The sequence below is a fragment of the Manduca sexta genome, chromosome 28 (genome assembly GCF_014839805.1).
Source record: "Manduca sexta isolate Smith_Timp_Sample1 chromosome 28, JHU_Msex_v1.0, whole genome shotgun sequence".
Classification (NCBI taxonomy): Eukaryota; Metazoa; Arthropoda; class Insecta; order Lepidoptera; family Sphingidae; genus Manduca; species Manduca sexta.
Window position 1 is genome coordinate 18264366 of NC_051142.1, and position 15821 is coordinate 18280186.

Consider the following 15821-nt stretch of genomic DNA (forward strand, 5'->3'; position numbering starts at 1 on the left):
TCCTACAGCGACTACACAAAAGGAGTTGAAATAATGACTGGTTTCGAAGTGAGTCCTGATTCATACCTAAGGGAGACGCACATATTAACAATCAGCGATATACGCTATAGCGATGATATTAGGCACGAAACAAAAAAATAGGGTTCGAAGGACCAAAACTGAAAACATTAACCCACCTCTCCCTAAACTTAAAACCCTATTCGAAATATGCATTATATAAAGTCTTTATTAGAATAAATAAATAAAGTGATTCTATAGAGTTCGAAAGACCAAAACCTTTACTCAATTAACACTTCCTCCTGTGCCAAGTAGTCAAAAGGCCACTCACGTCAAAAACAGCGCCATCCTTGCCCATATCTCCGTCCTTCATGGCGCCGTCCCTGTAGAACCGCCAGTAGCCATCCAGGATGTCCACGAAGAACCGCATGAACGCCTCCGATATCATCACGTTGCGCGTCTTTGTGTCTTCCTGCTTGTCCTGCAATTGAAATGTTTTTTTTAAATACAAAACCATAAAGAACAAAGCAAGCAAGCCTGATGGTAAGTGATAGACTGCCCAGAAGCAACAATATTCCACTGCGCTCGTCTGCATTAATATATACAACTCAATATGGCTTTGAAGTGCGATCTCAGGTGAGTCAGTATCAAGTTAATGTCAACCTCTTAAGATCGTCTCTAAACAAATATCAACATCTCAAATAATATCTTAAATCACAGCATACGACGGAGTTTGGCAGCTGTGTTTTGTTTTTGCAACAGCTCACACTCATCTCAAAATAAGCACTCAGATTATAGCTCAAGTCTTGTTTACTATATAAGTTCAATACCTTAAACTTAAAATTGTATTCATAGGTGGCATCTTAAGTCCCATTATTCCCAGTAACTTCACCGGTTACAATGTCTTTTAAATTGGAACACAACATTGTCGCCACAATGTTGGTTAGCAGTTGAAATAGACATTTCGTTGGTAACTACTCAGCCTGAATCTCGCATATCAGAGATCAGAAGTTTTATTCCGAAAAATACGTTATGGAAAACTATCTAGTAATTATAATAATAATAATAATATCAGCCCTGTATTATATACTTGCCCACTGCTGAGCACGGGCCTCCTTTACTACTGAGAGGGAGGAGGTATCTAGTAATTATTTATACAAAAATAGACATACACACACACAACATCACGTATTTATCCCCGAAGGAGTATGCAGAGGCACAACCAGGGCACCCACTTATCGCCAAGTGTGTTCCGTCCCATGATGTGATAGGTGGCGAGCCTATCGCCATATCGGGCACAAATTCCAGACTCCGGGCTGATACTGAGCAGAAAAACCCAAATATCACTGCCCGACCCCAGGATTCGAACCCAGGACCTTAGAGCGCTGTTGTACCGTGCATGCAGTACAACTACGCCACCGAGGCAGTAGAAAATAGACTACATTATGATATATTAGACCTTATGTTTAGTGGACTCCATCTGCAGCGAGGTCTTGAGCGTCTTGTAGCTGGAGGTGGGCAGGATGGTGGACTCGTCGCTCTGGCAGAACAGCACCTTCGACGGGTGCGTTAGGTCTATCAGCATGCCCTGGGAACGACGCGACAGGTGATTTTTTTATACAAAAAGGCTAAAGAACAACAGTATAGAGTTACAGATATTACATCATTTTTTTTTTATTATTTAACAAAAGGCATAACACAGAACACAATCATTATAAAGAATACTTAAGCACTAAATTACATTATGACTAGATTGTATTCCTTTTTAAATCTAAAGCTATAGTTTCGTTTTCCATTAAGTAGTAAGTTTGACTAAGAATGATTAGATTTATTATTCTTTATACAAATAAGAAGTTCAGCAATTGAAGTAGAAACTGGTTGTACTACATCTGCTAAATCGCAGCAAATACATGTTTATAATGACTATCGGTTAAAGCGTTTAGAAAATGTCCCTCCAATGTGTTTGTAACCGATTTCCACTATACGTAAGTTTTCTTTTTCACTAACTAATAACAACACCCTTTATAAGCTTTATCACGACTCCACATTCAGCAACACCCTGTATACCTCCTCAAACAGTATCCCCTCCACGTCGATGTCGCCGCTGGTCTTCAGCATGCCGGCGAGGATCGGCAGCGGCGCCTCCAGCACGTCCGTCTGTATCTCCGCCGGGATCGCCGAGATCAGCGGCTGCTGCCACACGAACGGGTACAGGGAGCTCTGCAGCGCCTCGAGGCACGACGACACCGCACTGGAAATCACATCAAACCTTATTGTATATCCTACTTGAACTTATCACAAGTCACTATAGGGGACCGGACTCATTTTTGTTCTTTATTATTATCAAATATTTACGTTATATAAATTATAACACAGAAAGAATTATTTAAATCCGGTAAAAAATCAACAAGTTATAAATCTTTCAATTTCGGTAGAAGGGGTAAGTAACAAGAAACAGAAAAGAGGCGCAATACCCACGTGTGACGTTATAGGGCATTACGACGCGTGCGAAAGAAAGGGATGAAGCGATATCCCCACTTCGCGCCCACTTCGGTACATAGTAATATTTGAAATATGAATTACTCGCTCATTTTTTAACCAATTTTAATGCAGTTTTCGCAGGAGGGTTTCTTTTTCCTATAATTAACCATTACATATAGAATACTGTACAAAATCAAACACAGGACGGTCCCCTATTATGTACGGTCCGACCTGGCATTCGAACTCAGGACCTCAGCGTGATAGGCAGTCAAAAAACTACACGAGTCCCGACACTCACGTGAGCTGATCGCCGATGATGATGACCTTCCTCTCGAGCAGCAGCGAGCCGAACACCTTGATGACCAGCCCCGCGCCGAGCAGGTCCAGCAGCGTCGACAGGTTGTCCTCGTCCACGCGCGGCTCTATGGGACGCTTTATCGTCTTTGTCCTGGAATAAACAAATTTACACTTAAAACTTAACGCGATAAGACTTCTTTTAAACTGCCAGCATATTGTGTAGATTCATCGAGCATACAGCCTCCGTGGAACATTTTATGTTAAGTATAGTCTACTAGTCATAAACATACACAATATCAGAAGAATTAAATATCCATGTTTCTCATGTAATGGCTACTAAAATGTAGGAGTCTCAGAAAGGAGGTGTATGATAAACGACTGATTAATTATGCTGGCTCTTTCGTGTCAGCTCTTTCAGATGACACCACATGAATCATCACTTCAAAACTTGTAGAGTGTAGAAATATTCAGCAGTATGGCGCGTGGTCATTGCAGAAATAAGATGAATTAACTGTTTTCGAAATCTACGTTAAGTGATAGGTTAGTAGCTTTCTTTCTTTGTCTACAATTCATCACCAATTGCTTTTAACTCCTCGAACTGAATCACTCACCTATACCCTTCAAAGCTGAGCATCACCTTCCTAGGTCCGTTATTGTTCTCCACATCATAGTAATCCAGATCGCTGCCACCAGCCGAACTCCTCATGTCCGGCATGGTGCTGCATTTGACCATCTCCTTGCTAGGTCCGGTGTGGTGGTAGGAGACGGTGACCTCCTCCCCGCGGCTCGGGAAGTCCGTCTCGAACAGCTGCTGCAGGATGGAGTTGATCTCCACGTCAGAGCTGCCGTGGTGCGATTCGATTTCTTGAAGCACCTGGAATGAGGAATATTGTGCTGGTAGTAACTGATGGTGTTCGTTGATTCGTTCTTCTTTCCCAGCATTATGTACTAGACAATTTTATAATTAACTTTTATCGAAAAAAGATGTACATTTGTTGGGGTCCCTTAATTCGTTTTAAACATAGAAATATAAGTTTTATAGATTGAATGCTTTGGAATTATATCGGTCTGAAAATACCGTATATGTGAAATATTTTATCTACATTTTTTTTATTATCTATGTACGTATTTTTACCTTATAATAAAATCCGGGGGCACGATATCTCCCAATAATACAGTAACAGAGTGGTAGACAAGCGGTGGCGCCCTCTGGTAATACTCGACGACAATAACTGTAATCACAAAACAAAGCTTGTTGCAAACTTTTCTTCGGATATAAATTAAAAGAAAATTAACAAAGGAGGATTCAAAGTGAAAATGACAATTTACTCAAAGTTTATAACGATAATACATTCGAAATCAATTTTAATCATTTGGACGTAACATATAATCAAACACGAATCGTATATTAATAAATTTTCCTGAAGCAATAACCAATAATAATTATCAATAAAAAAAATAAGTGACAGAATCGCAAAACCACAAAACCGAAAAGTGCGGACTATTTTATCGAAACGTATAGATAATTTTCTCGAACACTATAATCAATCTACTCACCCATAAGACCTTTCGCCTCTTTCGTCAGTCAGTACTAGAGAGTAACACTGCCCTCCCTTGGAGTCCGCGCACCACTCGCCCCGCGACGCTGAGCTAAGCGTCTCTGGGAACACCAGATTCTCTATGTGTGGTGGGATTTGAGCCTGGAGGGAAGGGAGATGTTGGAATTAGTACAAAATTTGTAATCTATACATAATATAAAACAAAGTCCCCTTTTCTGTCTGTCTGTATGTTATCGATTTTCTTAAAATTTACTGTACTAATTGTATTTTTATGAAATTTGGTATGGAGATAGTTTGAGATCCTGGGAAGGTTATAGGCTACTTTCTACCCCGGGAAAATATATAGCGGGAGTTTTATCCCAAAAAGCTCCTTCACGCGTGTGAAACCCCGAGCAAAAGCTGGTACAATATAAGATAGCTTCAAAACGAGATCTCTTCATTTATAATGGAGAAGACAGACAAGGAAGTTGGTGGTGAATCGTCGTGAACTTATGATATTTAAACAGTAGAACTGTGAGATAGATCCGATTTTAAGAAAGATAATACGAGAAGGATATAATTGGCGATACCTAGCCTAGTTGGGAGTAGAACGGACTGCCCAGACAAATGTCCACAAGTTCAAAATTCAACATCACGCATCTCTGACTATTCTAAAGTTATCTGTGTATTCCATGTGAATTATCGCTTGGTTTAACGGTGAAGGAACAAACATTGTGAGAACATCTGTATACCTCAGAACTTCTCTATAAGAATTTTTAATATTAAGGGTATGTGAAATCTGCCAAACCGCACCAGACCAACGTGGTGGACTAAGGCCTTATTCCTCTCATTAGTAGAGGAGGCCCGTGTACAACAGTAGGACAGTATAGTATATAATATTCCCACACTAACTAATATTCGCATACAAGAGAGCTTACACTTGCTAATCTATTTTACCAATCTAAAAAGTACTTACTTGTGAAGGAAACACGCTCTTCACATACGCCTGTCCAGTCATATAATTCAAACCCACCAGCAAACACAAGTTGAACAACCCAGCCTCCCTCGCCTCCAAAGGCAACTCTATATCCAAACATCCCGCCTTCTCGTCTATGCTCAGTTTATCCATCTCGAATCTCATAGACATCACGTTTCCCGTAGAATCGGTCAGATTGAATTTGGAATCCGTCGGCATGTCTACTTTGTCTTTAGTCAGGTTGCTCTGTGAGTGTCTGAAGCTCTTCCAGGACCGGAAGGTGGAATAGGGGTTGTCTATGATCTCCGACTTGTACGAGCAGATCGAGGTCTGGTGTCGGAATCTCGTTTGCCGTATACTCTTTGTGTCGAGATATGCAACGCGGCTTGATACGCGTCGAACGTAGTTTTTCCTTTTTTCTGTTAAACTTCGCGTTAGTTTTATTGAGTCTGGAAAAAAATGCTTGTTACTTTACTATGCTTAGGCAGAATATCAATTAAAAAAAATCATAGGTGGAAAGACAAAAAATGTATACTTGTAATTAGTCTGTTATTAGAGAACAAAATATCACAGAATATTAAATTTTATACAAAAAAATATATAAATGAACTTGGGGAGAAATATTACTAATAAAATCGATATACTGTTTGAATTGAGTTTTCTAGTCAGTATCAGCCTCAAGTCTGAACTTATGCCCGATATGGCGATAGGCTCGTTGCCTAACCCACGGAACCTTAGAAAGCGGATGCACTAGATACGCGTCTGCCTAAGCCTTCGAGGATGAAAAAGCGTGCGTTTGTTCTAGAACATTCCACGTACCCTCGCTGGTGCTGCCGTCTGACTGGTCAGTGGGGAAGCTACCGGGCTTGTTGCCGGCACCTTCCATGTTGCACGCGGCCGTCACGGTCTCGTATATCTCGATCATTAGGCGATTCAACTGCAAAAAAAGGAATATGTAGATGATGGATAATATAATGCTTATTTGTATGTCTTGGCCGGTGAAAATTGGGGTTGGATTTTATAGAAATGGTTTTCAAATCGATTGTATATAGCAAATTGTCATTGTGCTATCCAGCATTGACAGTAGCTGAGGAAGCGGTAGGTATATTTTAAAGTAGGGGCGCAGTTGCAATTTGTTTTTAGTTATATTTGTTATTTATGTACACTATGTCTGTTTACTGCCTCGGTGGCGTAGTTGTACTGCATGCGCGGTACGGTAGCGCTCTGAGGTCCTGGGTTCGAATCCCGGGTCGGGCAAAGTGATATTTGGGTTTTTCTGCTCAGTATCAGCCCGGAGTCTGGAATTTGTGCCCGATATGGCGATAGGCTCGCCCCCTATCACATCATGGGTCGGAACAAACTTGGCGAAAAGTGGGTGCCATGGTTGCGCCTCTGCATACCCCTTCGGGAATAAAATGCGTGATGTTGTGTGTGTATGTCTGTTTATGTTGCGACTAGTTCGCTTGCCAGACCATCTTACGGTTAGTATATTGAAATTTATTTGCTAAATAACCCTTGTAAAGCTTTGAAAGAGTTTATGTAATAAAATTTGCGAGTCGTTGAACGTTAAACAGAAATATAATAAATAATTGTTTAAACCATTTTCCAACATTTTTTGTAAGTATTACTGAAAAGAACGAATTGACTACAATACGAATAGAATGCGACACTCATTCATAAATAGCAGACGACGGTATTTTAACAAAAATAAAAACTTCAAACACATTTGTAAACAATGTGGAAAATATATTTATATTTATTGAACTGGTGAATGATTATAATAAATTAGGTCCACCTTCAAGTTATGATCAAGAAAGGTTTAGTATAGGCACGTATATGAAACTGGTATATAGACGATATTTTCCCGGCACTGAAAGTGATTTCTTAAATCTCAAACACGTATAGGTCCGCTACGATTCGACACCTACAAAATGTTAGTATATATTTAGATAGACCAATACAAAGGACAACTCGTGATGTGTTAATAAACCACTGTTAATTTATTCGCACTTGAGGTATAAACGACTGAACAGATTTAGATGCAGTTTTCGCAAATGTCAAGTAATTTACGTAATACGATGATGAGTTCGCGCTAAATAATGTCAATTAAATCCCACGCGGATTGGTTCGCGTAGATAGTGATTCATATTAAAATAACGGAAAACTCATATCTTCTTACTACACGTTAATACGCCTCAAGGTCACTACATGTTTACGATATGCGCGTACAGAGTCTCGAATATAGCCGAAAAAACATTCATTCAATAATATTTATTCACAAACGGCTTAATTCATTCATTTTAATCATTCACTCATTCAATTACTGTATAAGAAAACTCATTCACCTGTACGAATCATTTTGGACGTTATTTTCGTACACTAGATAATCAAGTAGCACAAAGTAGTCAATAACTATAATTATTTTAATGTCCTATGTTTAGATTTGAAACACATTTTTAAACTGAAACTAATTTTAAATATCGAAATACTGAACACGTTCCATTTACGAATATTTAAATTTGAAGAGCACATTTAAACGTATTCCTCTTTTGAAATTTACACTTATTAATATTTGGTTTCACTTCGGTTCGGTTTTTGAAAACGTTTAATTCCCGAACGTCCAGCGTGCGATGGACAGCGCGGCGCGGCGGCGCGTGCGTTTACAAGAAGTGATCTAATTTGTATAATCGTGTGCGGGCACAGTGAAGTTTTCTTGTAACGATAACAAGTATGTTATATTACGACCCCCAATAATATGGTTTTATGCAATATGGGATAATTTATGCCAATTATTTCGTGAGAAAAACCTGAAAAAACACCTTTTCAGACTTTAAAGCTCAGCACATACCAAAGATGAAATATTATGATAATCAGATAATTAGACTTCTATTTATGTATAAAAACTTCAAAACATAGTGCCAAGTAAGATATTCACTAAAACTATTAATAATTACATCTGCCCCTAATTAGTAGTTCAAGACACTATCAACACGTATACTTTCAAAATGACTTTTGTGCTTGACAACTCAAGATATCAGTTAATACTTTTAATACCGAGTAATTACACCGGCAATGTCCTTCAAACGGGGACACAATAATGCTCATTGTTTAATAAAAATCTGTTTCAACCCACAAGCGTCTCAATATCGTTGATAATTAATGTGCTAACAGAGACTGCGTAATATTATATTTGATGAATATTATTACTTAATTTCATCTCGCATCGTAGATCTGCAACAACATTAAAACAACATACCCAATTATACACATAAATAAAACAAATACGCCGTGAATTCTAAAAACGTAAACACAAAAACATACTGTTCTCACAATTGTTTCGAGTATAAATGTCGTTTTAAGTTCTGAATAATTAATTGCAATTTGAAATACTTAAGATTTAATTTTGTGTACATTTGTGTGCAACGTCACAACCAAATCCACTCGGAAATTTATCCGAAATAGAATTAAATTTGCCCATTAGGCAATTTATGCGAAACGGGATTAATACGTCCCATAATCTTCATAACCTCTCACATTCATAATATTAGAAGGAGTTATATGTGATCAGTGTGCCAGTACAGTGATAAAGTCAGGATACCAGAGGCAAAGGGTCCAAATCACCAGATTCCTGCCGGTTTCCCTTTTTATAGAATTTATGTAGAATCTAATTAACATTAGAACTATTTGCAGTCCGTATTTATGCACATTAGTACCGACATATTATCGCCACTACACGGTATAGATATAGGTAGTACACTCTAGTATGTAAGCATCATCTCGAAAGAATACCTTTATCACAAGGAAGACCGTCGTCAAATTGAAAATTTACTTTTGCATTTCCAACTATACTGTGAATCATCTATTAATTGATTTGGAATATTCCTTCAACAAAGTTTTGAGGAATATTCCCGCTCGATAAGTCGTCTGGAAAATTAATAATTTATCTTTTATCGCAAATAATTTGATTTGTTTATTTGCACCACCGCCGCGCTGTCTGCTACTTATTAGGTACGTCGAAATAGCAAACATATTTTATTGTATTGCCTTTTGTTATAATCAATCAGGCTACGATTTTTTTAACTTCCACAGCAAAGGGACTCCACAGCACCCGATGGTAAATGGAGTGGGGTCCAATAAAATGCCGACTTACGAGAGATGATTACTTCTCGGCAGTCGACATTATGCCTGTTGGAAACCGATATACAGTGGCTGATCCCGGAACGCGACGTTGGCCACTATGGCGAGTTTTTGCTTCTGAAGCTAACATATTATATTGCGCATAAAACTATTTTTTTTTCCCAAGCATTAATGCAGCAACTGTAGTGCAAAGTCGACTATGGAAGGAAACAGTTATCGGTACACCAGTTTTTATAACAACGCGTCCGGCGCCGCGACTCACGAGTGTGAGTCACCGGGGAACCCATTCCCTAGTATCCATTGTTTTATATCAACTTAGCTTAGGAATATCATTACACACTGGACCTGATGTGGACAAGTCCAAATCAAATAAATATCAACTAACAAGAGATTTGCGTCCCTCTAAAGTCGCTAAAATATGCCACACATCGATATACATGTACGTACTAGATTTGGCGTTTCGAACATTCACTGCGTTCAACTGAATTGAACTGTCATCCATTCAAACTGATTTTCGTATGGTGTCAATATTTATGCTTGTGGTTGTGTACAGAGCGGCGCTCATAATATAAAAACGCGAGTCTAAGTGTAAACCTGGATTTGAATAAAAAATGTTAGTCAAATAAGTAAAATTATTTGATGTTCAAGGAATAAATAAGTTATAACAGTGACGTTTTGGTTGCCATTTTAGTTTAGATTTTGAACAAATAGTTTATATGGATGTTCGTGTCTATAGAATATACGCCAATGATGCCACACTCTTTTATGTGTGAAAATCGAGAAGCTAAAACATGACTGATCAAAACTATCCATTAGAATTATACGAATATTCGCTATTTAATCTAGTACAAAAAGTATTAAATAGATACTATCCTAAAACTCCCTGCATGTCAAAAACCTATTAGCGTGTCCGTCTGTTTGATTCGTTCTTGGCGCAGTTCCGTACAACGCCGTCCAAGATACATAAACAAATGAGGCTAGGTCATTACAAGTATTAAATAATGACGTATACGATAATGATTTATTATTAGGGATGTATTGTTGTCGATAGTTTGAGGACTGGAAATGTCGAATGCGTATTTTTTTACCTCTTCTCTACGGCCAAAGGGGTTGTTAAGGGCGCAACATGTGCACTTACAGTTTTCTATCCAGTTATTTCCTCAATGCTGAGGATTGTGACTTCAGTAGACTGTCTATAAAAGCCATCTACCTGGTTCTGTCACTGTGGTCAGTTGAGTTAAATATCTGTCTAGTAATGAGATGGCCTAATCATGAAAATTTTATCTCTGCAACTTGCGTGTGATTTGTAAAAAAAGGATCGTTTTATACTCGTTCAGCAAATTAAATCCTTTCACGGTGTCCAGGCGTCAGGCGCTGGTTTGTGAACAATAATTTGATTCCTTTAAGTAAAAATTATATCAGATATTTCAGCTTGACGATGGTGTATTTTTCAAGCCGAAACACCATTTGAGTTAAGATCTGTTGAATCTCTCATCTCATTAGCAGTATTAAATACAACAGCATAGCCACCATTTGATAGGGGTTTTCGGAGACACTGGTAATAAAATAAATAAGCGACTTAAAGCGCTAACCCTTAGATAATAAGGGTGTTTTTATAGTAGTACGGCAATTTGCACCTAATAGTAAGCAAGGTGGGGTCCAAATAGTGTCGACTAACAAGAAATTCGACACAATTATACCGACCTTTTTAAAATTGAATATACTTGTGTATAAGTAACATTGGTGATGTCTATGGCGAGTTCTTCGTCTTGTATACGTGGTCACAATCTGGTCAGACGCAAATATCCAACCACCAGTAAGTGGTATCCCTAACCGAATTTCGGCCATGACCGCCAATCTCAACGGAGATCACTAGAGTACGCAGGAGATATAATAGTACACAAGTGTGTGCGCAATACACAAGCACTCTGTGTTCTTTCACTCTCATAGCCCGGTGAGACGGCGATCAGACATGCCCCGAGATCAGGCGCAGGACCAACGGCTTTAAGTGCTTTCCGAGGCACGAGGATATCACACTGCCAACTACCTGACTCCGAGCTGCGACTGAGTTATTTTTAAGATGGCAAAACAAAATTATTTAGGCCCGACTCGGCATTCAAACCCAGGATTTGGGGTAGTCGTATTAGCACCGTGTACAATTGAAACTACGCCACCGAAACAGTCAGCACCACCGGTAATAGGTAAATGATTATAATTATTGTATCGACAACTCACCCCTCACTACTCAGCAGTTATCAGTTAATTAGTCCGTTATATTCCATGTGCGATCAGACAGGCCGACGCCGCGCGAACGATACGTTTTTTATTGCTTTGCACCAAATACTTGAGATATTTCGCGGTAATTACGTGTTTATTATTCTAGCTGTTTGAGGACATCAGCTGACTTAGTGCTGGGCATGCGCAGTAAACAATACACCATGATTTGTAGACGAATTACGTCATGAACTCTCGTAACATCACGTCTATATCCCTTTTTAGGGTTAGGTAGGGGTTTTAGCCACATATTGCCGTCTACAATAATGAACCTTGTTACCAATGTAATAGGAGTCAAGCCTATTGGCATTTTTTGCGTACTATTTCAGAATTTGACTGATTCTGAGAAACCCAATATCCCTTTCTCAACCTAAACATGACATAAACAGTGAAGATTTTGCATAGCTTAGATTTGAAAAAGCGGCAACAATATTTTTTATTTCAATTGTATTATGTGTTTTCGGAAAACATAATAGATTTTTTTTTTAATAATTTGGTACAATCTTTGAAGAACATTGGGTTACATAACAATGAAATCTGATTTAATTCTTGAAACATACAAAAATTGTATCTACATATTTATCTTAGATGGATCGATTTGCTGATGGTAGGATATATTTTATATACGCCCGGATAGCGATCACAGTACACAAGTTGTTAAAGCCCCATAGTGGCCCATGTAAGTGTGTCGCGTTCCAGGATCAGCCTGTGTATATACGGTTAAAATAGGCCGGCATAATTGTGACGACTGTCGAGGGGTAACAATCTCTCGTCAGACACTCTATTGGACCCCACTCCACTTACCATCAGGTACCAGTAGGTCACATAGCTGTGCCCGTATTAAAAATTGTTGGTCTAGCTCTCTCGTTCCACGGCCCACGTTGATCCAAACTGAACTATCGCATTGTTGACAAAACATTATTTTGTTATTGCTTTCTCGTTGCACCACGTTTTCGCTTGACCCCCCTAATTGCCCCACTTATCTATACAAGCAGATAACCTCTCACATGGTGTAAAACATTACATGGTGACTCATTGTCGTATTAGGTTATTAGGCTGTTTATTTAGATACTATTATAAATATAGTCTATCAAAATGGGTAGACGGAGGTGAACTCAGTACGCTCAGGGTTCGTAAAATAATTTTGTTAGAGTTACTTGACACAAGAATTTTGAAGGAATGTGAGGTCTGTCAACCCACACTAGGTCGATTAAAGTCAAAATCTTCTTAGCAGATGTGTAGTATTTAGGTGTAAGTGGAGCTGTATATAATTCAAAGCTAATACGTAAAGGTATTACGTAATTATTACTTCAAACTCAACATAGTATTGGAGAACAACACACATCCAAAACATCAAAGAATATAAAAAAATATTTTCTCCCATCCAGAAAGACCACCATCATTCCCTAGGGATATAAAACAGTTTATGTACGTAATGAGCATAAACTCGACTGCGCCGAGCCCCCGACTTACGTCAGCTGATGGGACGGACTCGGGTGGGTCGGTATGGGTCACGGCCCCTATCAAAATGAGAATTTACTCACCACTTGGCTGAATAAATAAACAGCTGAGTGTATTTTATACAACAGAATGTTGAGACGAGCAAATAGATCGCGTAGTGGAAATCATTACGACTATCCTTAATTTATCAAACAACTATACAGTCAGTCGCGACGAATTATACGTAGATATCTATGCAATGTTGACGCAGTGCACCGACTGCACTCGTAAACCATTGGATAATAAACCACACAAAGCTTTAAAATTGAATTAGCTACAGTTTTCTTTAATTTAAAATGCAAGTATCTGAACACTGTTGCGCAGCGACAAAAATACTCGAAGCAGCGCTTCCTACCCGGACGAAATTAAATATAAGGCCTATTTACATAAAACGCACCCAGTCTAGAAGGACTCCATTACAATGGAACTACCAATTACGTAATGCGTAATTAATATACTATTGCTTTATCTATATAGAATGAGGCCCCAACTGTTCCTAACCGCGTTCGTCCCTGAGGAGCCCTAAATAGAAATGACAGGCGTAGAACAAGTGTTCACTGTGTGGCACACCATCATCTATTAACACACATACCATCGAATAGCAATTAAATTTAAACCTTACTCCTTCCGGTTTAAGGGCGAGTATTTACTTTATTACTTAATGCTATCATCGTCTTTTCATTGATTTAACGTGAGCTCCAAACATACTTTGATTACAAAGAAGTAGACGCAGAAACATAAAACTTTGGACATGACTCCAAGACGACCATTGAAATAAAATAAGATCCCCACTTTAAAGATATACCAATTTGTCAATTCCATACTTTACAACTCATTACTAATACCCTAATCAAAATATGACTGCAATAAGCCTCTAAGGAAAACTTATAAACATGCAGACGCTCGCATAAGAAACCTAACTCAAGTTCCAAACTAAGCCAACGACGTTCGGACTTATGACGCTTGAATACAAAAGAGACTCAACTTAATTCCAGTCACAATCATAACAACGCTAAAACACAATGTACTTGTATTATGGCATGCGGTTAATACAAAGTAGGTGACCATTAAGTTAACGATTTAGAAACTGTAAGTTCATTGTCTCTGATTGTGGGTCATTTCTTTGTGCTGCAGAAGGCCACACGAGTAGGTCAGCTGTCGGCAAGTGATCACTGGACTTGAACGCTTACAATGTCACAAGAATTGTAAATAGTTTTCCCTTTGAAAGGAAAAGTGAATATAGTCCTGCGTTACCTATTTACTTGATACCTTCCCTTACACTCACCACAAAACCTGAAGCCAGGATCGATAAAGGCACGCATAGTGAAGAGAGAGCTGAAGCTATGACAAGGTGAAGCTGACTCGATGGGAACAATAATCTGTCTTAATCACGTAATTTAATTAACATATTGGATGATATAGAGAGCGAAGCACAATCATTAAAGAGGGAGGAAATAAACCCAAAGCAGATATTTTTACAACTGGAAAAGCCAGACGTAAAGCTGACGGGTTCCTATTATGCAGTGCATAAACTTGATTACACCAATGAATATGACAAATCTCTAGAAAGCATGGAAATTCCGCAAATACTGACCGCAGGAATCGAGGCAGCAAAGCCATTATACCAGTTTTCGTCAATAAATTATTCAAGCACTATCATTTAAACCCTAAGTCTACGTCTGCATTCTGGGCAGTAATACTATGTACGTATGTTAGTCTACGATTTCAAACAAGAATATTTTCATGTTTCCTAGCTTCAGCAGGTACGTTTTGTATAGAATTTTTTATCAAATTATTTACTTTAAAGGACATTCATCTCTTTGGTGTCGCGCAATACGATTTCATGACCTTTTGAAAAGATAGATATATACGAATCTTTCTTACTAAAACCCAACCAAATCAATTTTCTATGAAATACAATTGTAATTCTACGGAACAAAGCGTTCCAATGATATCATCTCGATTGGTCACCAATTAGCGAGTAAATCTCTCGTTATCGGCATATCGCTCTACTCTGACGCGGGGTCACGACATTCCATAACTTAGGCGCTGGCAATTAGATCGTATTGGGCTGGTCAAATTTCGATAATTTGCATTGATGATTGACAGCAGCGCCGTTGTGACGACTGGAACGAACGGGATAGAGCCCTAGCCTCGTCAAATTAGTAAAATAGCTATTGAAAACCCTATACTGGACTAAATGGGCGAGCAGTGGCGCAGGTGGAATTTACCAAAAGGGAACCCCACACAACATATCACTACATAGTATAAAACAAAGTCGCTTTCTCTGTCCCTATGTCCCTTTGTATGCTTAAATCTTTAAAACTACGCAACGGATTTTGATGCGGTTTTTTTTTAATAGATAGAGTGATTCAAGAGGAAGGTTTATATGTATAATAACATCCATTAAATAGTGGCGAAATATTGCACCCGTGCGAAGCCGGGGCGGGACGCTAGTTAGTAATAATATGTATAAATGCGGTCTGCAAATCAGATAACGATAAATAGATTTCAAATGAATGATGAAAGTGAAGCCGGCAGGAATCGGATTATATGGACCCTTCGCCACAGTGGACGAGTGATGGCAAGTTTTGGGTGCTGGTATTGTTAAACTCTCACGT

The 15821-nt window shown here is 38.7% G+C and overlaps 1 protein-coding gene across 3 annotated transcripts in view; it reads right to left on the reverse strand.

Annotated features, from left to right (window-relative positions):
* The window catches only part of LOC115447922 (DENN domain-containing protein 2A), a 69985-nt gene that overhangs the window by 3944 nt on the left and 50220 nt on the right, over positions 1-15821 (reverse strand). For all 3 annotated transcript variants that reach the window (XM_030175223.2, XM_037444370.1, XM_030175224.2), the window contains exons 3-11: positions 6109-6226; positions 5290-5738; positions 4333-4475; positions 3911-4007; positions 3387-3649; positions 2777-2926; positions 2065-2248; positions 1457-1585; positions 329-478 (exon numbers count right to left, since the gene is read on the reverse strand). In XM_030175223.2, the coding sequence (XP_030031083.1) occupies positions 329-478; positions 1457-1585; positions 2065-2248; positions 2777-2926; positions 3387-3649; positions 3911-4007; positions 4333-4475; positions 5290-5738; positions 6109-6226 (1683 nt within the window). The remainder of the gene's footprint in view (positions 1-328; positions 479-1456; positions 1586-2064; positions 2249-2776; positions 2927-3386; positions 3650-3910; positions 4008-4332; positions 4476-5289; positions 5739-6108; positions 6227-15821) is intronic.